This window comes from Bicyclus anynana, chromosome 10 (assembly GCF_947172395.1).
Source record: "Bicyclus anynana chromosome 10, ilBicAnyn1.1, whole genome shotgun sequence".
NCBI lineage: Eukaryota > Metazoa > Arthropoda > Insecta > Lepidoptera > Nymphalidae > Bicyclus > Bicyclus anynana.
Window position 1 is genome coordinate 3,804,964 of NC_069092.1, and position 22,367 is coordinate 3,827,330.

General features: G+C 38.3%; 2 protein-coding genes across 6 annotated transcripts in view; one reads left to right on the forward strand and one right to left on the reverse strand.

Annotated features, from left to right (window-relative positions):
• Window positions 1-13,247, forward strand: part of LOC112049794 (dual specificity protein kinase CLK2) — a 58,822-nt gene extending 45,575 nt beyond the window's left edge. For 3 of the 4 annotated variants that reach the window (XM_052883910.1, XM_024087843.2, XM_052883909.1), the window contains 7 exons: window positions 3,213-3,303; window positions 3,969-4,148; window positions 5,683-5,812; window positions 6,960-7,104; window positions 7,930-8,035; window positions 9,168-9,315; window positions 12,934-13,247. In XM_052883910.1, coding sequence (XP_052739870.1) covers window positions 3,213-3,303; window positions 3,969-4,148; window positions 5,683-5,812; window positions 6,960-7,104; window positions 7,930-8,035; window positions 9,168-9,315; window positions 12,934-13,004 — 871 coding nt within the window. In that variant the 3' untranslated portion in view covers window positions 13,005-13,247. Of the gene's footprint in view, window positions 1-3,212; window positions 3,304-3,968; window positions 4,149-5,682; window positions 5,813-6,959; window positions 7,105-7,929; window positions 8,036-9,167; window positions 9,316-10,516; window positions 10,548-12,933 lie in introns of all 4 variants that reach the window. The other variant, XM_024087852.2, reaches the window with a different exon arrangement.
• Window positions 13,248-14,148: 901 nt separating this feature from the next.
• Window positions 14,149-22,367, reverse strand: part of LOC112049783 (NADP-dependent malic enzyme) — a 42,120-nt gene continuing 33,901 nt past the window's right edge. For both annotated transcript variants that reach the window (XM_024087822.2, XM_024087814.2), the window contains exons 5-12: window positions 20,428-20,588; window positions 19,737-19,941; window positions 19,089-19,215; window positions 18,657-18,882; window positions 18,163-18,305; window positions 17,133-17,306; window positions 16,717-16,840; window positions 14,149-16,237 (exon numbers count right to left, since the gene is read on the reverse strand). In XM_024087822.2, coding sequence (XP_023943590.1) covers window positions 16,095-16,237; window positions 16,717-16,840; window positions 17,133-17,306; window positions 18,163-18,305; window positions 18,657-18,882; window positions 19,089-19,215; window positions 19,737-19,941; window positions 20,428-20,588 — 1,303 coding nt within the window. In that variant the 3' untranslated portion in view covers window positions 14,149-16,094. The remainder of the gene's footprint in view (window positions 16,238-16,716; window positions 16,841-17,132; window positions 17,307-18,162; window positions 18,306-18,656; window positions 18,883-19,088; window positions 19,216-19,736; window positions 19,942-20,427; window positions 20,589-22,367) is intronic.

Here is a 22,367-nt window from a genome sequence, read left to right on the forward strand (position 1 = left end):
CCGTTATTTTCTTCTTGAAATATCTCAAGTGGAAAGAATGGAACCTACTTTATCTTCTTATTTTCATTGTTTCCGGCACAGGCATGTCTGACATTGTAGTTGCCGCAAATAAATAGTAAACGAAGATGTTGCTTATTCCGCGTTTATTAATAAAACAGTATCAAACTGTAAATTCACAGCTCAAGGCGTTGGGCGCCCATTAAATGACATAGTAAAAATTGATTTTAGTACAGTACTAAATGAACTGTATACGTGTGAGTTAAGAGTTATTTTCGAACGCCCATCATATATTGAATCATATCATATATTCATATATTGAAGACTTTGCAGATGTTTGGAACTGTTGGTCCGAGTATTAGACTTTTGACCAAATTCAAAAATACAGAAATATATTTGTTTTGATATAATTGTTAACCTGCTTACCAGCTTGATAAGTTTGCCTATAAAATTCAATTCCATTTCTTAATTTAATCTCGAAAATCGGATAAGTATTTTATTCTTTCCCGGGGTGTGATCTTATGGCATTAATAGCGCAAAAATTAAATATATTCTCAATTTAATTAATAAATAATTGACATTATTAATTAAGAAAGCTTTGCATTTATTGTTTCTCAATTTATTGTTAGTAGTATTTATTTGGGTATCTCAGGGATATTTGTACGGGTTTGAAATAAGTCTAAAGATTCGTCATTACCTCAATCCAGCCAATTGAGGTGATGAGTTGTATTTAAACGAAACATACATCTAGACACGCGCTCGATATTATTTGTCATCAGAAGGTAATCTTTAATTAGCAAATGACGCAATTATACCTCTAATGGATAAATAACAGCTAGATCAAAACAAATCAATCAATTAACACTATTTAACTAAATCGTCCCAATAACTACGCAACGCCTGCAGTCCTGGATTAGCCTATAAACTATTTAAGCAATTGCTTAGGGCATTCCTTCTAAAATACATATTCTACCTATGGTACTTATCATTTTTGTTTAATTAAGTATTATTTATCAGTAGTTTACTTACGGATAGGGGGAGGGCCACATAGGAAGCTTACTTAGGGCATGAAGTTACCTTAACCCGGCACTGACCGCCTACAGTGTAGATCAGTTGAAAATCAATCAGCATCATCATTATCAACCCATATTTGGCTCACTGCTGAGCTCGAGTCTCCTCTATAATAATAATAATAAATAGAATAAGAGGGGTTAGGTCAATAGTCCACCACGCTGGGCCAATGAGAAATGGCAGACTTCACACACGCAGAGAATTAAGAAAATTCTCTGGTATGCAGGTTTCCTCACGATGTTTTTCTTTCACCGTTTGAGACACGTGATATTTAATTTCTTAAAATGCACAAAACTAAAAAGTTGGAGGTGTATGCCCCGGACCGGATTCTCGAACCCAGGCAGAGGTCATATCCACTGGGCTATCACTACTATTCCCACTAGGATATCACGGCTATTCGTACTACGAGCGCAAAAAATCAATGCGCATCGATAGTTTCCTGTGAGGGCAGATGACGGCTAGGCTGACGCTGGTGTCAATATGTGACCTTGCTCCGCTGTACGCGACGCGATGCTCGCCGACCGCCGCTGGCCGAGCGCCAGAAACACCGACCGGTGTCAACCGAAACACTAAAATACCTATCGCTTCCACCGCACGCCCCGATAACTGGATCTCTTTTCATCTTTCGCTTCTTAATCGATACGTGCAAAAAGATGTTTCCTCACTGTCTCGCTCACGATCTGTGTCCCTAGGACGAGTTTGCATAATATATGTTGCCGTGAAGGTGGTTTTCGTAAGCTCTCAGAGATTGAACTAAAAGATTATTTTTTGAAGTCGTTTGTGACATAATAACGAAGTTGTGAACGGTCTTGACTATTGACATTTCAAAAGCTAGCTAGTTAGCTGTAGCTAATTTGTTTATTTGGGTACATCCTTATGTGGTTGCAATGACGTATGGCATCTACGTTTTTTTTGCTACCAACTACATCAGTAAGGTATTTAGTTGGTGTATGATTCGAGCACCTTTAGAGCAAGAGTAAATATAGGCATCTTCTAGGCAAGCGCGCCTCAACTTAGGCATCATCGCTTTATATCAAACCTTTGTCATATACCTACTTGATTTTATTTCGTTACTAGCTGCGCCCCTCGGTTTCGGTAAAATTATCGAGTCATCAAGGGTATTTGATGACTTGAGCTCAGTTGTTTGTTATAGTCGCGTTAGTGATTTTGTGCAATAATGTTTTGTGTTGTAATTATTGTTTATCACAAATTGTTTAGTGTGGGCATGAAGTACATGTTGGTCAGGGAAAGTAGGTGTTTTTGCATTCTGAAAGAATCCTTTAAAGCTACTCCCAAGGTCACAAGTTCTGGGACCTGCTCGAAGTATTTCCTCTACCAGAAAATAATGGTACAATACTGTCGCTGCTATCCGTCATGTCACACTTTCTCAATAAATGGTTTTTTTTTTTTTGCGCGTTTCATAAAACAAACGAACTTTTTCAGCTTTATATTTATGCATGAAAGCAATTCTACATCGAATATCGTTTTACACAAATATATAAAATTGTACTAAGGGTGCTGCCAGCTGACTAATAAATCGACGTCCGGTCCTTTTATACATGTAGGCACTTACTTATTGCAGTTGAGTTTACGTTCTATTCTGGGTACAGTCTAAATATATTAGAAGATATATTTTGAGAGAAGACATGATTGGCGGGTCGTTTCAAATTATTGTCAATTATTATTTTTGCGCCTTTGAATGTGTCGATCCGAAATAGAAATATCTTAATTCAAATAGGCTAACTTTACATCATTACTATATACGTCTATAATCTAAAAATAAATTATGCGCAAAACTTAAAACTATTAAATGCCTATTAATATAATATCTAAATATTATAAAGAGGTAAAGTTTGTGATATTGTGTATGTAATAGGGTAATCATTGAATTTACTGAACAGTATTTTGAAAATTATTTTACCATTAGAAAGCCACGTTATTTATGAGTGTTAGTTATAGCCTATATTTTATGCCCCATTCTTACGGGAACGGGAACTACGCGGGTGAAACTGCGGGGCATGTATTAGTATGAATGTGCTAACATTAAGACAATTATATACCCTCAATATTCATTTAGTTAATAGTATATTTGTAATAGCATTACAAACATGTGAAACTAATTGTGATTTTCTGTTTGTTTCCAGTTTATGTGTTAAGATGTTAGACTGGTTCGAGTACCACGGACACATGTGTATCGCATTTGAGATGCTTGGACAAAGTGTATTTGACTTCCTGGTGAGTAACTTGTTTTTCGTACCTAATGTAATGTCTCTGTCGATAGGTTTATACTCACTGTAATATAATTTCATAAGCATATAAATAGTTGACTTCCGTGATATATTTAATTACTTACGTTAGACAAGTTAAGCGCTTACGACAGGACAATTTATATTTACTGACAAATTAGTTTTGGAAAATTTCGTTTTATCCACAAATAAATGCAAGTGTCGGTTTGTTGTTTTAAATCGAAAACTTTTAGCACTAAATGATATTTTGCCTGGATTTTTTGTGTTTAGAACTCACAATAGAGATAATTAGTTTTGTACACCTTTGGTCACTTTTGTTGAAAGTTTTACAAGTTTACAAGTGTACAAAACTTCTTAACTGGTTTCAGTCGGATCAGTTTTGTTACAGTGCTCGCCACGGATCTTTGTTTGTGAAGTTAGCAAAAATAACTGCGCAATGAATCAATAACGGTACACACAGCGCGGGCGGGTGTGTTTGCGTCTGTACGAATTCTCATACTCATTCTGCAGCTAACTTCACAAACATAAAGATCCGTGGCGAGCATTGTACTAAGCGTTACACATGCATTAAGTACACTTGCACTTAATGTCTTATACAAGTTCCGTCGATTGTCTCCAACTCGTTCTGAATACGAGCGTGTTTGTTTATTTCAGAAGGACAACAACTACCAGCCGTACCCGCTGGAGCAAGTGCGGCACATCGCGTACCAGCTGGTGTACAGCGTGCTGTTCCTGCACGACAACAAGCTCACGCACACCGACCTCAAGCCCGAGAACATACTCTTCGTAGACAGCGACTACGAGATCGTCAGTATATATAATACTTTAAAGAAGGTACGTACCGAATTGTGTACAGTGTGCTTTTTTTCCTCCTCAAGGAGGAGGAAAAAATCCCTGCGTACTCTTGCCTGTCGACAGGGCATGTCTGACTTGCACGGATTAAAATAACCTCTTCTGTACTCAATGCTTTACTTCATGCCCCGCTTTTAAGAGTTTTCTCTCTTCCTCATCTCATCTTTTTCCCTTCTCAATCTCTTTTGTCCTCACTGTCTCTCTTATGATTTGTGCGTAAGTGTGTCAAACTTCTCCGCTACTCGGCATACGCGTTATCAAATTTTGGAAGTTTTCGGCGCTGTGTGTCCCCTGTGCCACAGATCTCAGTGCACACTCTTGGGGTGTCGTCCTCTCCGCAGAAGTAGCAATTTTTTGAAATTGCGAATAGATAAGTGTTGAACACCCTGTGACCACTAAACGCCTGCTTCAGCCAGCGATCCACCTCTGTCTGTTAAATCAGCGTTTCAGATCAGCTATCAATTCCCTCGTCCATGCTCTTCTTCCTACTTGGGACGATTATCTTAGATAAAAGTTTATTTTCATTCTTTTTCCCACTACGTAAGAGATTGTTTCTGCATTTCTGCAAGCTTTATCTCTTTACTTTACGCTTTAGCTGCTGTACCAGCACTACATCTAACTTGGAACACCGACCTCAATGTTTTGCCGACCTCTCTGGTGCAGTTGGAAGTGTTATTATCTTCAGAAAAGTCCTGGGTTCTATTCCTGGCACAAGTCAGTTTAGAATTTAATATTTTCTAAATTGACTCAGGCCTGGTCCGTAATAGGCTTCAGCCGTGGCCAGCTACCACCCTACGAGCAATAACGTACCGCTTTACCATTACGATACGATGCCGTGTTGAAACCGTCAGAGGTATGGGTAGAATAAAATTGTACCTTTTTCAAATAAGCCCGTTTCTATCTTGGACTGCATCATCGCTTAACTTTAGGTGAGCTCGTAGTCAAGTGATAACTTGTAGATTAAAAAATCTTAAACTAGAGAACATACTCTTTGTAGCCGCCGTAAGCCATCCATTAACATTTGATAGTTGTATAACTTGGCAAATTCGTTCGTAACACTCCCGATTGTCAGCGGGGGTCGGGTGAGGGGTAGCGATGCCGCGCGCACACGTCTTCATATATGACAATATAATTGTGTTAGGTTATATTTAGATAATGTGGGGACTGGAGATCGCACTGGGTAAAAAACCTGTGTTTCAAGACACCAGGCACTATCCCCCCGCACCTAATAGTCAAGTGTAAATAATAATAACAATAATAATTGTGACGTAAACATTTTCGTAATATCTATACTAATATTATAAAGCTGAAGAGGAACTACTGGTCCGATTTGAAAAATTCTTTTTGTGTCCCATTTATCGAGGAAAGCTATAATTATATTATCCCCGTATTCCTACGGGAACGGGAACCACGCCGGTGAAACGGCGCGGCGTCAGCTAGTTCTTACATAATATTCGAAAGTTGATTGTTGATGATGTTAATTCCCTGATTAACACGAGCTATCTGTCGTCGGCAGAAGCACGAGATGCGGCGGGTGAAGCGCAGCGACGTGCGGCTCATCGACTTCGGCAGCGCCACCTTCGACCACGAGCACCACAGCACCATCGTCTCCACGAGGCACTACCGGGCGCCAGAGGTTATATTAGGTAAATAATCTGTACTTATTACTAGCGACTCGCTATGTATGTTTATGTATGATATATAAAATGGTAAAATTATAATTTTTTTAAAAAGGGAGAGATAAAATTATGTAAGTAATTATAATTTTGTTTGAAGGGGGAAGATGTAAGAATGGCAACATATTATATTGTGTTGTCTTTTAGCTGGTGGGAGGCTTCGGCCGTGGCTAGTTACCACCCTACCGACAAAGACGTACCGCCAAGCGATTTAGCGTTCCGGTACGATGTCGTGTAGAAACCGATAGGAGCGTGGATCTTCATCCTCCTCCTAACAAGTTAGCCCGCTTCCATCTTAGATTACATCATCACTTACCATCAGGTGAGATTGTAGTTAGACTTGTAAAGAATAAAAAAAAAAAAGTCTATAAAGTTTGAATGACAGCAACTGAGAAAATGACCACAACACTTTGGTAACCGGTTTTAGTGTGGTCTTTTATTGTAACCTATAATATTAAATAATCCCTAAGAAATAAGTAATAAATAATATAATATTAATAACTAAAAAGTGTTTAATAACAAAATTCTACACTGAACTTCTACAGTGAACAGTGATCAGTCTAACTGTAACACTTGAAAATTTTCTAACATCAGAAGGAGGATAATATTCGTAATTATCGATATATTAGAAATTTTTGACTTTCGAATGTAGGGACAAGTGTAGAAAACACTTGTCGTCGACATAGTAATTCATTCATCATCATACCAGCCAATGGACGTCCACTGCAGGGCTTTAGGCCTTTTGTAGGGACTTCCAAATATAACAACCCTGAGCTGCCTGAATCCAGCGAATCAACACTGCGGTTTCTAGTGTGGGGTCGCCATACCAGCATCTTGGGACTCCAACGTCCATCGGCTCTACAAACTAAGTACCCCGTCCATTTCAGCTTCGTTCGTTAAACTATATCCTTGACTTCTGCGATCACGCAGAGAATCTCCGTAGTGCGTACCATCGCCTCATGTGCGGCTGTGAGCCTTATGAGGCCCATAGTTAGAGACCAAGTCTTGTGAAACCACTGGTCATCACTGACAACACGCACTGTTTGAAGAGGAAAAATAAAGAAGAAGAGAAAAGAGTAATTGGTGAAAGTTACACAATGAACCATATTGTTTGCAGAGCTGGGGTGGTCGCAGCCGTGCGACGTGTGGTCGATCGGCTGCATCATGTTCGAGCTGCAGCAGGGCAACACGCTGTTCCAGACGCACGACAACCGGGAGCACCTCGCCATGATGGAGCGCATCCTGGGGCCCATCCCCTGCAGGTACATAACTAACTGCTCTATGGCCTATTGGTTAGCCTATGTTGCTGCGAATCGTGAATACCCTAGTCTGAGATGCACGAAACGCGATATTTCAGGACAATTTTATTTGTCCCGAAATATTTGTCGATCAATAGCGGCGGAATGGAAAATAATGCTCTCTCTTTCGTTCTGTTGCTATGTAAAAGTGAGCGGTGTTATCGATATCTCATAACTTGACAAAAAATTACCCCCATAATTTTATTTATATAATATTTACCCTACTATCCTACTAATATGGATGTTTGGATGTTTGTTACTCTTTAACGCAGCTACTACTGAAGCGATTTGGCTAAAATTTGGAATGGAAATGGATTTTACTCTGGATTAACACATAGGCTACTTTTTATCCCGGAAAAATCCATGGTTCCCGAGGGATTTGTGAAAAACTAAATTCCACGCTGACGAAATGACGAAGTCCGGGCGTCCGCTAGTATATTTATATACTCGTATCTCGTCACGAGATGTGTCGTGGCGGCCACCATATTCCTACTTTAGTTTCTAAAAGATTTTAGAAACATTATTTTCTTATAGGTGATAGATTTGTAATAAATTAGTAAAGCCACCTGTTGGTTCCGTCAACTTTCACTATAATTCAAAAACTGACAAAAGTCGTGATTAGTCAAAATTACAAATCTCTTATTTTCTTATTCTTATTCAACTTGGTACTGTATTGTGAACCCAAAAACTAGCCGTTGTTATAAATGCGTATGTGACTTTTTGTTTGTTACATATTCACGCCTAAACTATATGATTTTTTTTTAACCATATGATTTTATTTTATTTCAGAATGGCGAGAAAAACAAGAACAAAATATTTCTATCATAGTAAATTAGATTGGGATGAAAAGTCGTCGGCTGGACGATATGTTAGAGAAAATTGTAAACCATTGTCGGTAAGTCTCTTTTTTTTATTATACATGCTATAAAAATAATTCGCTATTATACTAAGACCCACTGGTCTTAGTCTTAGCAAATGGTTTTTTTTATTGCTCATTAACAATGAGACGAGATGAAGAATGTAACCAATCTTTCAGCGGCCTAAAATTTTTGCTTTTGAAGAAATCATAACGAATTTTTAAACTTACTAAACAAAAGTTGTGTGTATATGACAAAGATGACTCGTAAGCCGTTTTTATATCCAAACTTAATAACTTATTATTATAGTTTGTTATAATCTCGATCGATGTTAATGATTTTTTTAATATATTTTATAAGCACGAGAAAAACGTAAACTACTTTCCATTATCATTAAGTAATAAATCTGATAGTGATTCTTATAAAGTAAAAAATTAAGACGCTAAGCCCGCTAACCAAAGAACCAAATCCTAGTATTCATCATCATCATTATTATTAGTGTATTTTGTTGGCCCAGTCCAGTGTTGGGAAATTGTAATTGTCTATTTATAACACAGAGGAAACAGAGTGAGTCTTTACAAACTGCGTGCTGTATACAAACATTTTTCATAATTTGTATTTCAAAATTTGACACAAAACAATTACGTAAATTGCTATAATAATCATTAATAACTAATAAAAAATACTCCCATCTTATTTCTTTAGTTTTTGAGAACAGTTTTTTAAATATTTAAAAACAGAAGACGCCATTCTTCTTGAATAATATTGAAAATTACTGATGCGACGCTTAGAGTCATGCTGACGCGAGAATGTATTAGTTTTTGAATTTTGTATTTGTGACGGGTACGACACCGTCGTGTTCTGTGCGTTCCATCTGCTATTATCAATTAATCTGTAATTTATTACATGTGATAGCGGCGGTCCTGTAAGAATATAATATGACCGAAGGAGTTAAAGGGAGGGGCCATTCAAGTAGGCTGATAATGATGATTAGGCAGTTCTAAACAGGCTAGGATTATGATGATGATGATAATGATGATGATGATGATGATGATGATGATGATGATGATGATGATGATGATGATGATGATGATGATGATGATGATGATGATGATGATGATGATGATGATTATTATTATTATCCCTCAACTGGATGATGTATCTTTGCAGAGGTACCTGCAAGGCAACAGCGAAGAGCACAGACAGCTGTTCGACCTGATCGCGCGCATGCTGGAGTACGACCCCACGCAGCGCATCACGCTGCGCGACGCGCTCAAGCACCCCTTCTTCAGCAAACTGCCCGTGCACCAGAGGCTAGGTGAGTCCTCCACCCTATCAGAGGGGCAGTACACACCGCGCCAAGCAACCAGTCCTCTCTGAAGTTGCAACAGTACTCAGACTAATTACATAAGAACTAGTATCGCACCCTTCTTCAGCAAGCTGTCATTGCTGATTATCACGTGAGATTGTGCAGCTATATAGTTAGTTATTAGATTAGATTTTTAACTTGAAACTAGGTTAACATAATTCTAGTATGTAATTTTGAATTTTTTAAATCTATTTAATTGTAATTTTTAACATCACAAAATAAAACTATAGGTATAATACAATATCATCTTGATAAAATACACCAGACAACTTCGAACATAATAAAAAATGCTTACCTTAAATTTAAAAATTTCACGATACTTTTAAATTTTACAGCAGTTAAAATGTTTAAATAAAAAACTATACTTCTAAGTTTGTCAGTTGGACTAAAGATGGACTACTCTTATATTGCATTAACCCGTAAGCGGTATGCATTGAATCTAATACATACAATGTGCATTTAAATTGAAATATATATTTAAAATATCGAAATCTGATAAAACAAGATATTTTTTATGCTATTTTAGCATCCGATTCGGACACAGGTAAACATTACAAAGGACTGTGTGTGGAATGTAGCCAGTTTTATGTTAAGCTATCTCGGCTGAAGCGCGAACACATTACGCATTTAGTTACATCAAAAGTAGTCTAATCTTAGTTATTAGTTATCAACCGAAAAAATATATTTTTATCATATAGTTCCATCATCTTTAGTGTATAGTTTTCTTAACACAACAATGAAAAATGAGTAGTATTATTAACGAAATTTAAAATATACAATCGACATAGTGATTTTTTATAATGTATTTACTGTCACTCAGTAATGTGAGGTACAAATATGGCATAAGATTTAAAGTTAGGATTAAATGAAATAAACAAACTGAATACTTTTTGAAACATTTTAGTCGACCTTTGTTTGTAGAAAAGATATTGGAATAAAATGTATTGTTTTAATCATTGGAAATATAATCTCAATACTTGACTTAAATTAGTTTGATGCTCACAACTAGCTTTCGACCACTCGATTCTTGAAACACTAATTTATAATTTTTACATATATTTTTTGGATAAATACGCAAAATTAATATTTTGTTTGTTTAGCACCATATAGTATAAACCCGCCGATGTGTGATAAAGATTCTTTGTTATAGGATTCCAGTTTACAAGGCCATCATTTCTTAGGTCAGGCCACTTTTACCTTGTTAGATGCTTCCGACAGCTTATTTATTTTCGTTTAATATACAAAACACATGGTGTAACATGTGGTTCTTTTGATTAATTATCGTGTCTGTGTGTATAAACTTCGCTTACAAACTGTGTTATTTTACATGGAAATATTTAATAATGTTGTTGTTTAGTTTTCTGTTAAATATTCTTTTCCACGTTTTATTTAATTAATTTTACGCTCATAGCGAAATCTGGTCATTAAAACTTGTATCTGTATGTAAAACTTGTTGTTTTGCGTACAACAATATGACATCAATTGATGCATCGCGCATTTTGTCTAGACTAAATTACTATAGCCAACCCAATATATAAAGTCCTCCCCTCGCAGTACAGGTGCAGGGTATGAGGACTGGCGGGAGTGAATGAGAAACAGACAGCAAAGGCATATCATTTTCAATATAGCGTGCATCCGCCTCGCACCCCTCTCGCACTCCTCTATTGTCACACCCCGCACGATTAGACGTCCAAAACACGTCCTTAAGATGACAAAAACTACTTCCCAAGCAACACAAGTGACGTCAAATATCAAGGTCACCGATAGGGTGATCTGTCACCATATTGTGCTTTTTAACTCACAATCTCAGGGGCGTCTGAACTGATACAATCACGCCTAATCTCCCTACCAGAACGGTCCTCTAAGCCGGGGTGCGAGTCTCAGAGGAGGCGCCCTTAGAGTCGTCCCGCCCATGTATTCTGCTTCAGCCTTCGGGCTCCATCAGGCGATGCTTCTGCGTTCACCCCGGTGATGCCGCTGAGGTCCCATTTAAAGCCTAAGGCACTAACATTATTTAAAAAAAAACTGCGCTGGCGTGGAGTCTGTTATGCGGTTTCTATATAATTTTCATTAACAAATAAATCATGTCTGTTTGATTAGTATACGTTTGAGTATAGGCCAAAGCGTAACCTTTCCTTTCTATTCGACTAAGTTAAAAGCGAGATGTCCTTTATTAGACTTACTGCTATTGGCATATTTGCTCAGTAATTTTGAATATTTTTTCCACTCTATATGCATTAGACGCGCGGCTGTTTGAAAATAATTAAAAGTTGTAATGACCGTATTTTGTTCTATTAGGCAGCGTAAAGTTGGAATGATTGCACTGTTCTCACAAAGTTTGAAGCATTGACAAGTAAATTAGCATGAATTCACTCATAGTTCACATTCATAGTGTTTATTTAAAAATCATAATATCATTTAGTTCATATCACTGTCATGTTTGATTCATGTTCATGTGTTCCTTTATTTTTATTTAGCAAATTATCACAATTATTTGCTGAAGTTGAGGCAGCTTGTACGCTGGCTTGATTTACTATTGCTAGAAATATATTATTCCTATGTCAATAATAATTATATTACTGCTATTGTTAATTAATTTTGTTTAAGCTCTATAATCTATATATTGTAAGGCAAAGCCCCTGCCGTGTCTGTTTGTCTGAAGTTATTAACTTGAAACTTGTGAACGGATTTTAGTGTGTTTAGTGAACAGCTAAGATTAAAAAAAATTAATTAAGGGCTTACTGCTTGAAAATGTATAAATCATGCCAACATGGAGGTTTACTGATGTGGCGTGAAAATAATTGTTATACATACTTCTTATTATTTATTGAATTGAACTTTCCTGCAATTCATCTAGAACCACAGAATAGCAAATATACCCAATAGTTATTGATAAATAGCGAGATATATATATACGTAGATCTTTCTTTATATATCTTATTCTATATGTCGGGGCTGACTTCTCAAGCTATATCTACCACAGAAGTCTCTGAAGTCACGGAGCGTAGACCGAGAACCTCAGGACGTCTGTCAACATAAACATCAACATCAACATAAACATCTATATATATATAAAAGAAAGTCGTGTTAGTTACTCCACTTATAACTCTAGAACGGCTGAACCGATTTAGCTGAAAATTGGCAGGGAAGTAGTTTAGAGCCAGGAGAAGGACATAGGATACTTTTTACTTTTTTTATATACTTTTTGGGTAGGGTAGGGGTAGGGTAGAGGTAGTTGAAAGTTTACATCGAGTTTCACGCGGACGAAGTCGCGGGCGTCCGCTAGTTTTAAATAGAATTGAATTGTAATTATTCTATTCTATTTAAAATGTTTATGAATTAATACGAGTAACTATGAACTTCTCAAATATTAATCTATGTGCGATCGATGTGGATGTTCGGATGTTCTGAGGTTCTCTGTCTACGCTCCGTGACTTCAGTGACTTCTGTGGTAGATGTAGCTTGAGTGGTCAGCCCCGACATATATATACAGGGTATATTCATGGAATGATAATATTATGCAGTAAGTATAACAGTGATATTAATCAGTAACCGATTGTGTTGCAGGCAATGACCGCGCGCGGTGCAACGGTGAGAGCTCGGGCTCGCGTGAGCGCTCGCACTCGCTCAGCAGGTGAGGCGCCCGCCCGCGCCTGACCGTGCCCTGACCGTGCGCAGACCGTGCCCTGACCGTACCGCACCGGCCGGACCGGCCCGTCTATACATACAATGTACATTTGTTATGAAGTGATAAGTGATATAATTTGAACTGCGTAATTATAGGCTTTATTTTGTTGTGAAACGGTACTTCTCAATTTGTATTTATAAAAGTAATGATTAATGAAATAATTATCTTTAATAAAGACTGTTGGTCTGTAAAATATTTTCTTTCATTTTACATTCGGCAAAGTCCCTTTGTTGTAGTCAAACTATTAAAATTGCTTTTAATTCTTAACAGAAAATAGCAAAAGTTAACAAACTTCACCAAATATATTACTTTAGTTACAAATTTTCCTATTGACCTTTACTTTATTGTTATACTCGTACATAATAATAATACTTTATTGTTGTACTCGTAATAAGAGGGCAAATACTTTTGGCTGTACAATTTTTTCAAATATCGAAAATTCATCAGAAAGGATGAATTAATTTTAAAATTTTTGTCTGTCTATATAAATCTCCTATCTCCAGAACTACTAAACGGATATGCACGCTGCTTTCAAAAATCTTTATAACTCCTGTGTTTCTAATTATGTAAATTGTAAACAAATATTAAAAAGAGGTAACACATTTTAATTTTTTCGTTACGTATAACAGTTCGACTGTACAGTTAAAACTGAAGGTCTGTATCCCGCATTGGAAAACTTTTTATCCCTGTATTCCCATGGGAACGGAAAATGCGGGGCGTTTGTTAACATATTTTCAATGAAGTATAGGAAGGTTTAGAAGGGTTACCCGTGATAGCCCAGTGGATATGACCTCTGCCTCCGATTCCGGAGGGTGTGGGTTCGAATCCGGTCCGGGGCATGCAACTCAAACTTTTCAGTTGAGTGCATTTTAAGAAATTAAATATCACGTGTCAATCGGTGAAGGAAACCTGCATACTAGAGAATTATCTTAATTCTCTGCGTGTGTGAAGTCTGCCAATCCGCATTGGGCCAGCGTGGCGGACTATTGGCCCCTCTCATTCTGAGAGGAGACTCGAGCTCAGCAGTGAGCCGAATATGGGTTGATGACGAATAGGAAGGTTGCCGTTTGGGAAGGGTATAAAAAAGACAAATGTGCATTAATGACATTTTATTTTCATCCTTTTACAAATTTAAAACAATATTGCGTCAATTTCAAACATTTTTGTCAAATAAACCTACAACGTTCATCGCCATTGAAAATAATTTAATACAAAATAAATTAATGTCAATTTATAAATTGGTTAGGAAACAATAAAAAAATTTAAAAAAACATTGAACAAATCTGAATAAATCACTTGCGCATTAGTCTCTGAACTCCTCAACGTATCACAAAACCTCTTCACAAATAAATAGTACATTTTAGTTACTATATACATATAAAAAACAAACCAGAACTATTAATGAATGTGCTGAAGTAATATTGGACTTTGTGATCTGATGTTGTCACTCCCCGTGAACGATCAAACGTGTTTGTCAAACAATTTGATCTTCTCCGGATTTTTTTGCAGATTGTCAAACATTACCTAATAAAATAGTCAAGTTTTGACAAGAAACTTTGTCAATCATGTTTGATCGTTAACTTTGTGCGCCGTTTTTATAACGCCGGCTATACACGTTGGCCTTATGACAACTGGTCCAACGTATGAATCTAGAAATTGACATGTTGGTCCTAGAAGTACTTCTAAATCCACAAATTGGACTTGTTTTAGGACCGATGTATGCAGCCGGCGCGCGCGGGCGTGAGAGATGACCACAGAATAAGGTCCTACAATACAGATTTTATAAGCGATCATAATATTAATAATTTTGAATGGCTGTACAGTGTAATACCTTTGCCTTTTCCCCATGGGAAAGAATAAAAAAAAAAAATATTAATAATTTTGAGTTCTACGACAGCATTGGAATCGCGCAATTTAACGTCTATTTCCATCATGCTTTACGAATTTTTCAAGACAAATAAAATCGCCTATTACTGAAACTAAAATTTTTGTGTAACCTTTATAACACTTTAATATAGTTAACTAAAATAAAGAAACATTAAAATTTAAAAATTGGAATGTTCAACTGTATTATCCTCATTTATAAATAGACAAAGATCAAGTAGCCTAATTGTCAATAATATAAATTAATTTCTTAGGTATACATAAGACTATGTATTGCTCATATAATTTTTCCCCACATCACAATTTATTTGTTCATCATAGCCGTTAACTTACAAATATAAACGTACATACACGTCGCATCATATCAAAATTTGTAGACGTGCAATAAATTTATTCTTGTATTCAAATAAAATTTACAACACTTGAATAGAAATACTTAGGTAAAAAATATATCACGTCATATCACAATCAAAATAGATTCGGCGTCACAGCTTGGCATTGCACTACTGCCAAGTCTTTGAATGTTTATTACATTACTTTTCTAATTCGTTTAATATTAATTGCTTATCGTATTTTACATCTGAACAACTCGCGGCAATTATCCAAAATTAAAATTTGCTAAAAAATATTGCCTTCAAACATTTTCAGTAGCATCAAAAGATATTTAAGTCAAATGAAATGCACTATGAACATTTTTATTGCTTCATCGCGATTATATTGACACTCTGCTTTAAGCCTTGGTAACTTTTATATAGGTACACAGATTAAATACAGTAACATCATTAAATATTAATAAATATATTGCTTAATACGTCCCAAAAAACGCTGCTGTCGCTTAATTTTTTTTTATTTGTTTTCAAAAATTTTCAACAATTTTAATAAGTAAATAGGATATATTTAAGTTACAGCAGCGAATATGCATCCTACATAATGATCCCAGGTTACTCATTTAATGTATGGATTTAAAAACAAGAAAAAAATACAAAAAAAATATTAAAAAAATAATCATGACAATCTGTATTTGTATCCAAATTACATAATTTTTTTTTTATTGATTTAAATTAACATTTTTGTTATCACCTTGGATCGAGTATGAGGACGCAAGTACCAGGATGTCATAGACGGGAGGCGCTATAAGTTCTCATACTGCGGCAGTCTACATGGCGTGCACTTGCGGCCCGCTGTAGTCGTCGGGCCACGAGTACACGGGCGGCAGAGCGGGCGTGTACACCGAGTCGTACATTTGCGCGCGAATGAACGCCTCCATATCGATTGGCTGTGGTTGAACTGATGCTTTACCTATAAAAAATATTTAAAAAAATATATCTCAAAAAAGAAAACAACTTAGCCTGCCAATTAACTCGGTCTAAATTGTGTCTAAAAGAGTTTGATTAGTAAGCCTGGTTGTTTATTTTTTTCATAAAATTAAAAAATGTGTGTGTCAGGTCTGACGCACGAATGGAGTTTACTCTTTCAGATCGACTGTCTAAATAGGTGTATGTTGCTCCGCAGCATACACTATGTTCGTTTCAATACCTTACGCCTGAAAAGTGAAAGGTGCGCGCAATCGAGGATCAATAGGCCGTTTGAAGGCGCAGCGCACGGTGAAAGGTGCGCAGAATAGGTTGCGCACAAAAAACGTAACGCTGTCATTGGTTCATCGAATTTTACTGCCCATATTTTTTCATACCGGGGGCTATATGTGAAAAAATTGATTCTTAAGGAGTAAACTCCAATAAAAAAAAGTATCAAGAAGTATAATAATATTATATTCTTACCAGTAGTGTACGCGTGTTCCATGACTTTCTTGGCGATTCTGACCGAACACTCCTGAATGTCTTCAAGCGGCGGGTACAAGCTGCCGTGGTCCAGATTCTCTTGCGACACCACTTCAGCGAGAGCCTGAAACACAAATATTTTACACAATTTTGCCAAAACTCATCTATTCCCACTACCTGAATGATATCATCTGCCGTTGCCGACCGTCTCATTGGTTTTCCATCATTTATTTTCCCTATCGGGTCATTTCATCGTGTGGGTCATCTTTTGTCCACATATCTTGAAATGTGTTCGGGCATTGCATGGTTAGAGAGACAGTGACTTTCCTTTTTGTGTAATGGTCACATTGATCATTTATTATTTTTTTTCACATACACTACATTAATTTCGTTAGTGCCAGTAGTTAGTAACTCACCTCAGCAGCGAGCAGCATAAAGTCCTCCGAGATGTCGACGAGGCCGGCGCACAGGATGCCGAGCGCGAGGCCGGGGAAGATGTACGCGTTGTTGCCCTGTCCGGGCCGCAGCACGCGCCCGTCCTTCGTGCGGTAGTCCGGGAATGGCGAGCCTGACGCGAAGATCGCGCGCTCCTGCACCGGATATATTACGTCAATCATTTTTAGGAAATAATAGGTATTCTTCATCCAACCTTAGATATGTCTAACCATTCGTTTAAGGTACTCTGAAAAGACCTAGAGTCCTAGAGTATCGAGGAGTGGGTACAACTATAGCCAATGGTTCAGATATCTAGACCTCTCGGATTTGAAACCGACTTTTACCGTGGAGATCTACTGAAGCTATGTTTGATGTCAGAAATATCTTGTGTGGCGGCCCAGTCAGAGAGACAGTTTGCTTAGTTGGCAATGCGTTAACACATTTTTTCTACACACCTTGAATTTTTTGGATGAGAAACTTCAAGACAAAACGTAACTTTGCGATGTTACGTTTGTGAAGTATCTAGGTACGACAACTTATACTTAGGCAGCGTGTCCTAACCCTTTGCATTCTGAGAGCACACGGCAAGAGATGCCTGTTTAATGACTCTACTACCAGATCAGAACACCTGAAAAGAGCCGTCAATAAACTCTTATTCTTTACAAGTTAGCCCTTGACTACAATCTCACCTGATGGTAAGTGATGATGCAGTCTAAGATGGAAGCGGGCTAAGTTGTTAGAAGGATGATGAAAATCCACACCCCTTTCGGTTTCTACACGGCATCGTACCGAAACGCTAAATCGCTTGGCGGTACGTCTTTGCCGGTAGGGTGGTAACTAGCCACGGCCGAAGCCTCCCACCAGCCAGACCTGGACAAATTAAGAAAATCTCAATTTGCCCAGCCGAGGATCGAACCCAGGACCTCCGTCTTGTAAATCTACCGCGCATACCACTGCGCCACGGAGGCCGTCAAAGAAATATGCTCTATGAAGCTCTATGAAGAAACTTACGTCAGTGTTGGAGTAGGCCTCCTCAGCGGTGCACTCCGCCTTGCTGGTGGGGTTGGAGAGCGCGAAGATGACGGGCCGCTCGTTGTTGTTGCCCATCGTGCGCAGGATGTCCGCCGTGAACGCGCCGCCGATGGCTGCAGCGCCTGCACGTTACCGACAAGACACGTTCACAAACATCCATGTTATTTGGATTGACCGGTAGGTAATTTAGGTACTCAACTCGGAGCATTTTACTTGGGGACCATTGGAAATGCATAGGGAGCTTATATCTTGAAGTTATCTGGAAGTTTAATTAACCCCGACCCAGGTTACATTGAATGGGTTTATTTTAGCTTTGGTTTTAGTTTACCTTCAATACGCAATCGTTAACCAATTTAGATCCAAGGTTGTAATGTTGGGATAGCTGTAGCAGTAAGCCATGAAAGTAGACAATCCAAACAAATGTGTGTATTTTTGTACGAGTAGGATAGCTATGTTTATCTTGCTTAACTCACCGATAAGTACGGACGGCTTGGCAATATTCACGACTTCAGCAAGTGTGCGGATGGGTGGGCAGTCCTTGGCGAACTTCTCCTTGTGTTCGTTGAGTCCTCCCTCGGGCCTGTTCTTGACGATGAGTCCCTTGGAGTCCACCATCCAAATGCGTGCGCGCGCCTCCGCCTCCGGCGTGCCCTCCGCCTTCATCGCCATCACACACAGCTCCGCGATACCCAACGACGCCTGGAATGGCATAAAATAAAGACCATTAAATTCATGAAAATGTCAAGTAGGTAAGTGATCCGGAAAGGCAAATATTCATTGACACCCCATGGACTGACAATATGAAAAAGTCGCAGGTTGGGAAGTCCTTATAGAAAGTATGCACCCTGCAGTAGAAAATGGACGAATAAGCATCTATTCCTGACTTTACAGTGCTTATAGCATACCTCTCCAGCGCCCTGGAACACGATGACATTTTCCGACAGCCTCTTGCCGGTGACGCGCAGACTGGCCAGCAGACCTGCCACCGCCACCGCCGCTGTGCCCTGGATGTCATCGTTGAACGTGCAGTACCTACAAGCATAATAGTTTATTCTTTAGAAACTGAAATAGCTGCACAAATCTCTCACAAGTAGTCAAAGAATTAGACTTAAAATGCAAGGAAATGAAACTAAAACAATAAATACGAGTATAAATGGTAATTGATAAGATATGGTATTTACTATTTATGGTGGTGAAAAGAATACCTATCTAAAAGTAGGCAAGCCTTCAACTTCCAAGATTGCGTGCTTGGCTCTCTTTAAAAAGGAGCTTGTTTTGCTATTTCTCAAAAAATATAAGTATAACTTCTATGAGCACACTTGACTTGAAGAGCTCAGAAGCTGGGGAATGCTTTTTTTGCGTTACCAAAAGTGCAATTGCACAAGGCGAATGGACATTTGAGAGGGAGAGCCAAAGAAGTTTTATTTCAGTCGCTAAAGTACACTCGTTTCTTGACGGGCGCGCACATTGCCGTTCGCACCTTTTTCGCTCCCAACATACTGCGAGGTTGTAGGCTCCGTGATGCAGATTGTCTATAGATAAATAGCACTGACCTGCCGCGGTACTTCTCCAGCAGCCTGAACGCGTTGGCGTTGGCGAAGTCCTCGAACTGTATGAGGCAGTTCTGTCCGAAGCGGCGCACCACAGCCTGCATGAACTCATCGATGAACTCGTCGTAGGCTGCGCCGCGCACGCGTCTTTGCCGCAGACCGATGTACAGCGGGTCGTCCAACATCGTCTGGCTGTTCGTGCCGACATCTAATGGGGATACAGGAGTTATAGCAACGTTATGCTTTTTACTAAGAACTTTAACTAACAAGTTGATCCAGTTGTTAGCCTTTTCGACTACGTTCACGATTTCAATATTGAGCCCTGGTTTGGAAATAATTATTGGCTTTTTCGTCCGCAAATTTTTCAATTGCATTTCGGGGTTGGGAAGTTGCCAGTGTTGTAACTCCGTGCCTCGGAGACAAAGTTAACCCTGGACACTGGATCGCGCTCAAGTTATATTAATTATCATCATCATATCAGCCGATGGACGTCTACTGCAGGACATAGGCCTTTTGTAGTTACTTCCAAACATCACAATCCTGAACCGCCTGCCTCCAGCGAATCCCTGTCATCATCAAGCGAGTCGCAGGGATTCGCTGGAAGTTTTTATTAGGTACGAAATGATTTTAATTTGAATCTTCGGACTTCCAAAAGAAGTTAAAGGACTTAAAAACAAGAAGAATAACCACTCACCCAGAGTGATGGGCAAGCACTGGTGAGGCTTGATGCCCGCCAGTGCAGTGTAGAGCGCCAGTTTGCCCACGGGGATGCCCATGCCGCACGCGCCCAGATCGCCCAAGCCCAGGATACGCTCGCCGTCAGTCACCACGATAGCTCGCACATCCGTCTCCGGCCTGATGGTAAAAATATATATAGTAAGATTTAATAGTTTATCGATAAAGGGGCAACCCACCAGCTACTATGGTTTTTCGACCTCGCGCTTGTATACATACGAGTTACGGTATGCGTCGAGGAAAGGCTACACCAAGTACATAAGTGCATTATGTGTGTTGCGTGTTTCCCCAGGACTTCTTGACTCCCTACAACCCTACGAGTCCTTTCCCTGTAGGTAATTGCACTTTCACTACTCACTGAACGGAAGGTCGGATGTCACTCCGCGTCTTATTTCCTGTTGTACAATACCCCAAGTATATATCTTGCTTTTATGAAATAGAACATTTTCCACCAATATATATATATGTTTGGTACCTATTTTACTTAACTTACCTAATAACATTAAAAGAACAATGCGCTGAAACCTAAAAAAATAAGGAATTACATAACTGATGGTCCTTCCGCGTAGATAATAATTTTAAGTATCTTAATTAAGCACAAAAATATTATATTTTAACTAAAAAATGATGTTGTTTCATAAAGAAATCCATACTTAATTGGGTAGGTAGTCGTTACATTCTACATACCTACTTAGATAATTAAGGTAGTCAGTAGTCTGAAACATACAAGGTCCTTAGTTCAATCTCCGTTCATTGCACCACTCCTATACCTATCAAACACACATGTGATATGATGACATATTACACATGTTTAGGTAACCTTGCTTAGTTAGAAACAATGGCGTAGGTACCCAGGGGCTCGGTGGTGCAACGCACCCGGCACCATCGAGTTACGGGAGCCCTCGAATTCTTATCAGAAAATCGCGATCGATTGAACTTGGAAAATTTCGAAAACGTAAAAGAGCTGATGATAAAGTAGCTGAGCATGTATTTAATATTTTACTTATAAAACCTAACCAGTTTAGATAGTAGTGGGGCCCAATTTTTGGGACGAAGTTCCTTATCGCGCATTGCGAAAGGGGGCTTCGGAAAAAATTAAGACCAAAAATTGTAACGACACTTTTTGCTATAGTTTTAAGCCGTGCGGCGTGCGCTTATTTCTCTGTATGTCTGTCTCTTTCTCTCTCTCATAGAAAGCAAGCCAGTTATTTTCGTTTCGTCTTTCTATTTCGCAATGAACAGTGTGGTGTCGCGACGATTATTTTTGTTGAGTGTATACAGGTTTTTTTGTACATAGTAAATAATAAAAAATAATAACCCTGGGTGTCCCTTGACACCTCTCAAGTTTTTAGTACCTATATATATATTAGTACCTATGGGTCTAAAATAAGGTTTTTTTTCTGAGGAGTGTCTAAGATTTAGCATAAGGAGATTAAGTAGGTAAATGAGAGTCACTTGCTGATATTGTACTTGACTTTGAAAATATTTTGGAATGCTGTGGAAGACGAAGAATAACCACCGTTATGGACATACATGACATGTCTATAAATGGGACAGAAAACTATTCCACGTTTGTAGAACGCATTCTGTAATGAAACCGTTACAAAATAATCAAAAGTGTATCGGTTGGTATGTTTATAAAGTCTGCTTATTTGTGAGCCAATGGTAACAGGTAAAACGAAGGGGCTTGTTTTCCTGTAGTACTGAAACATTGATAAAAACCCATGGAAATATATAATAATGAATATATGAAACGTAGGTAGTTGTGGTGCCTTTACGCACAAATGCACGCACTATGAGTTTTCCCGATGACGTATTTACTTACGTCACACATATATTTTGATTTTTATTTAGTAGTGGTTATTACGTAATACGTATACAAGGCTAAATATCTTTTAC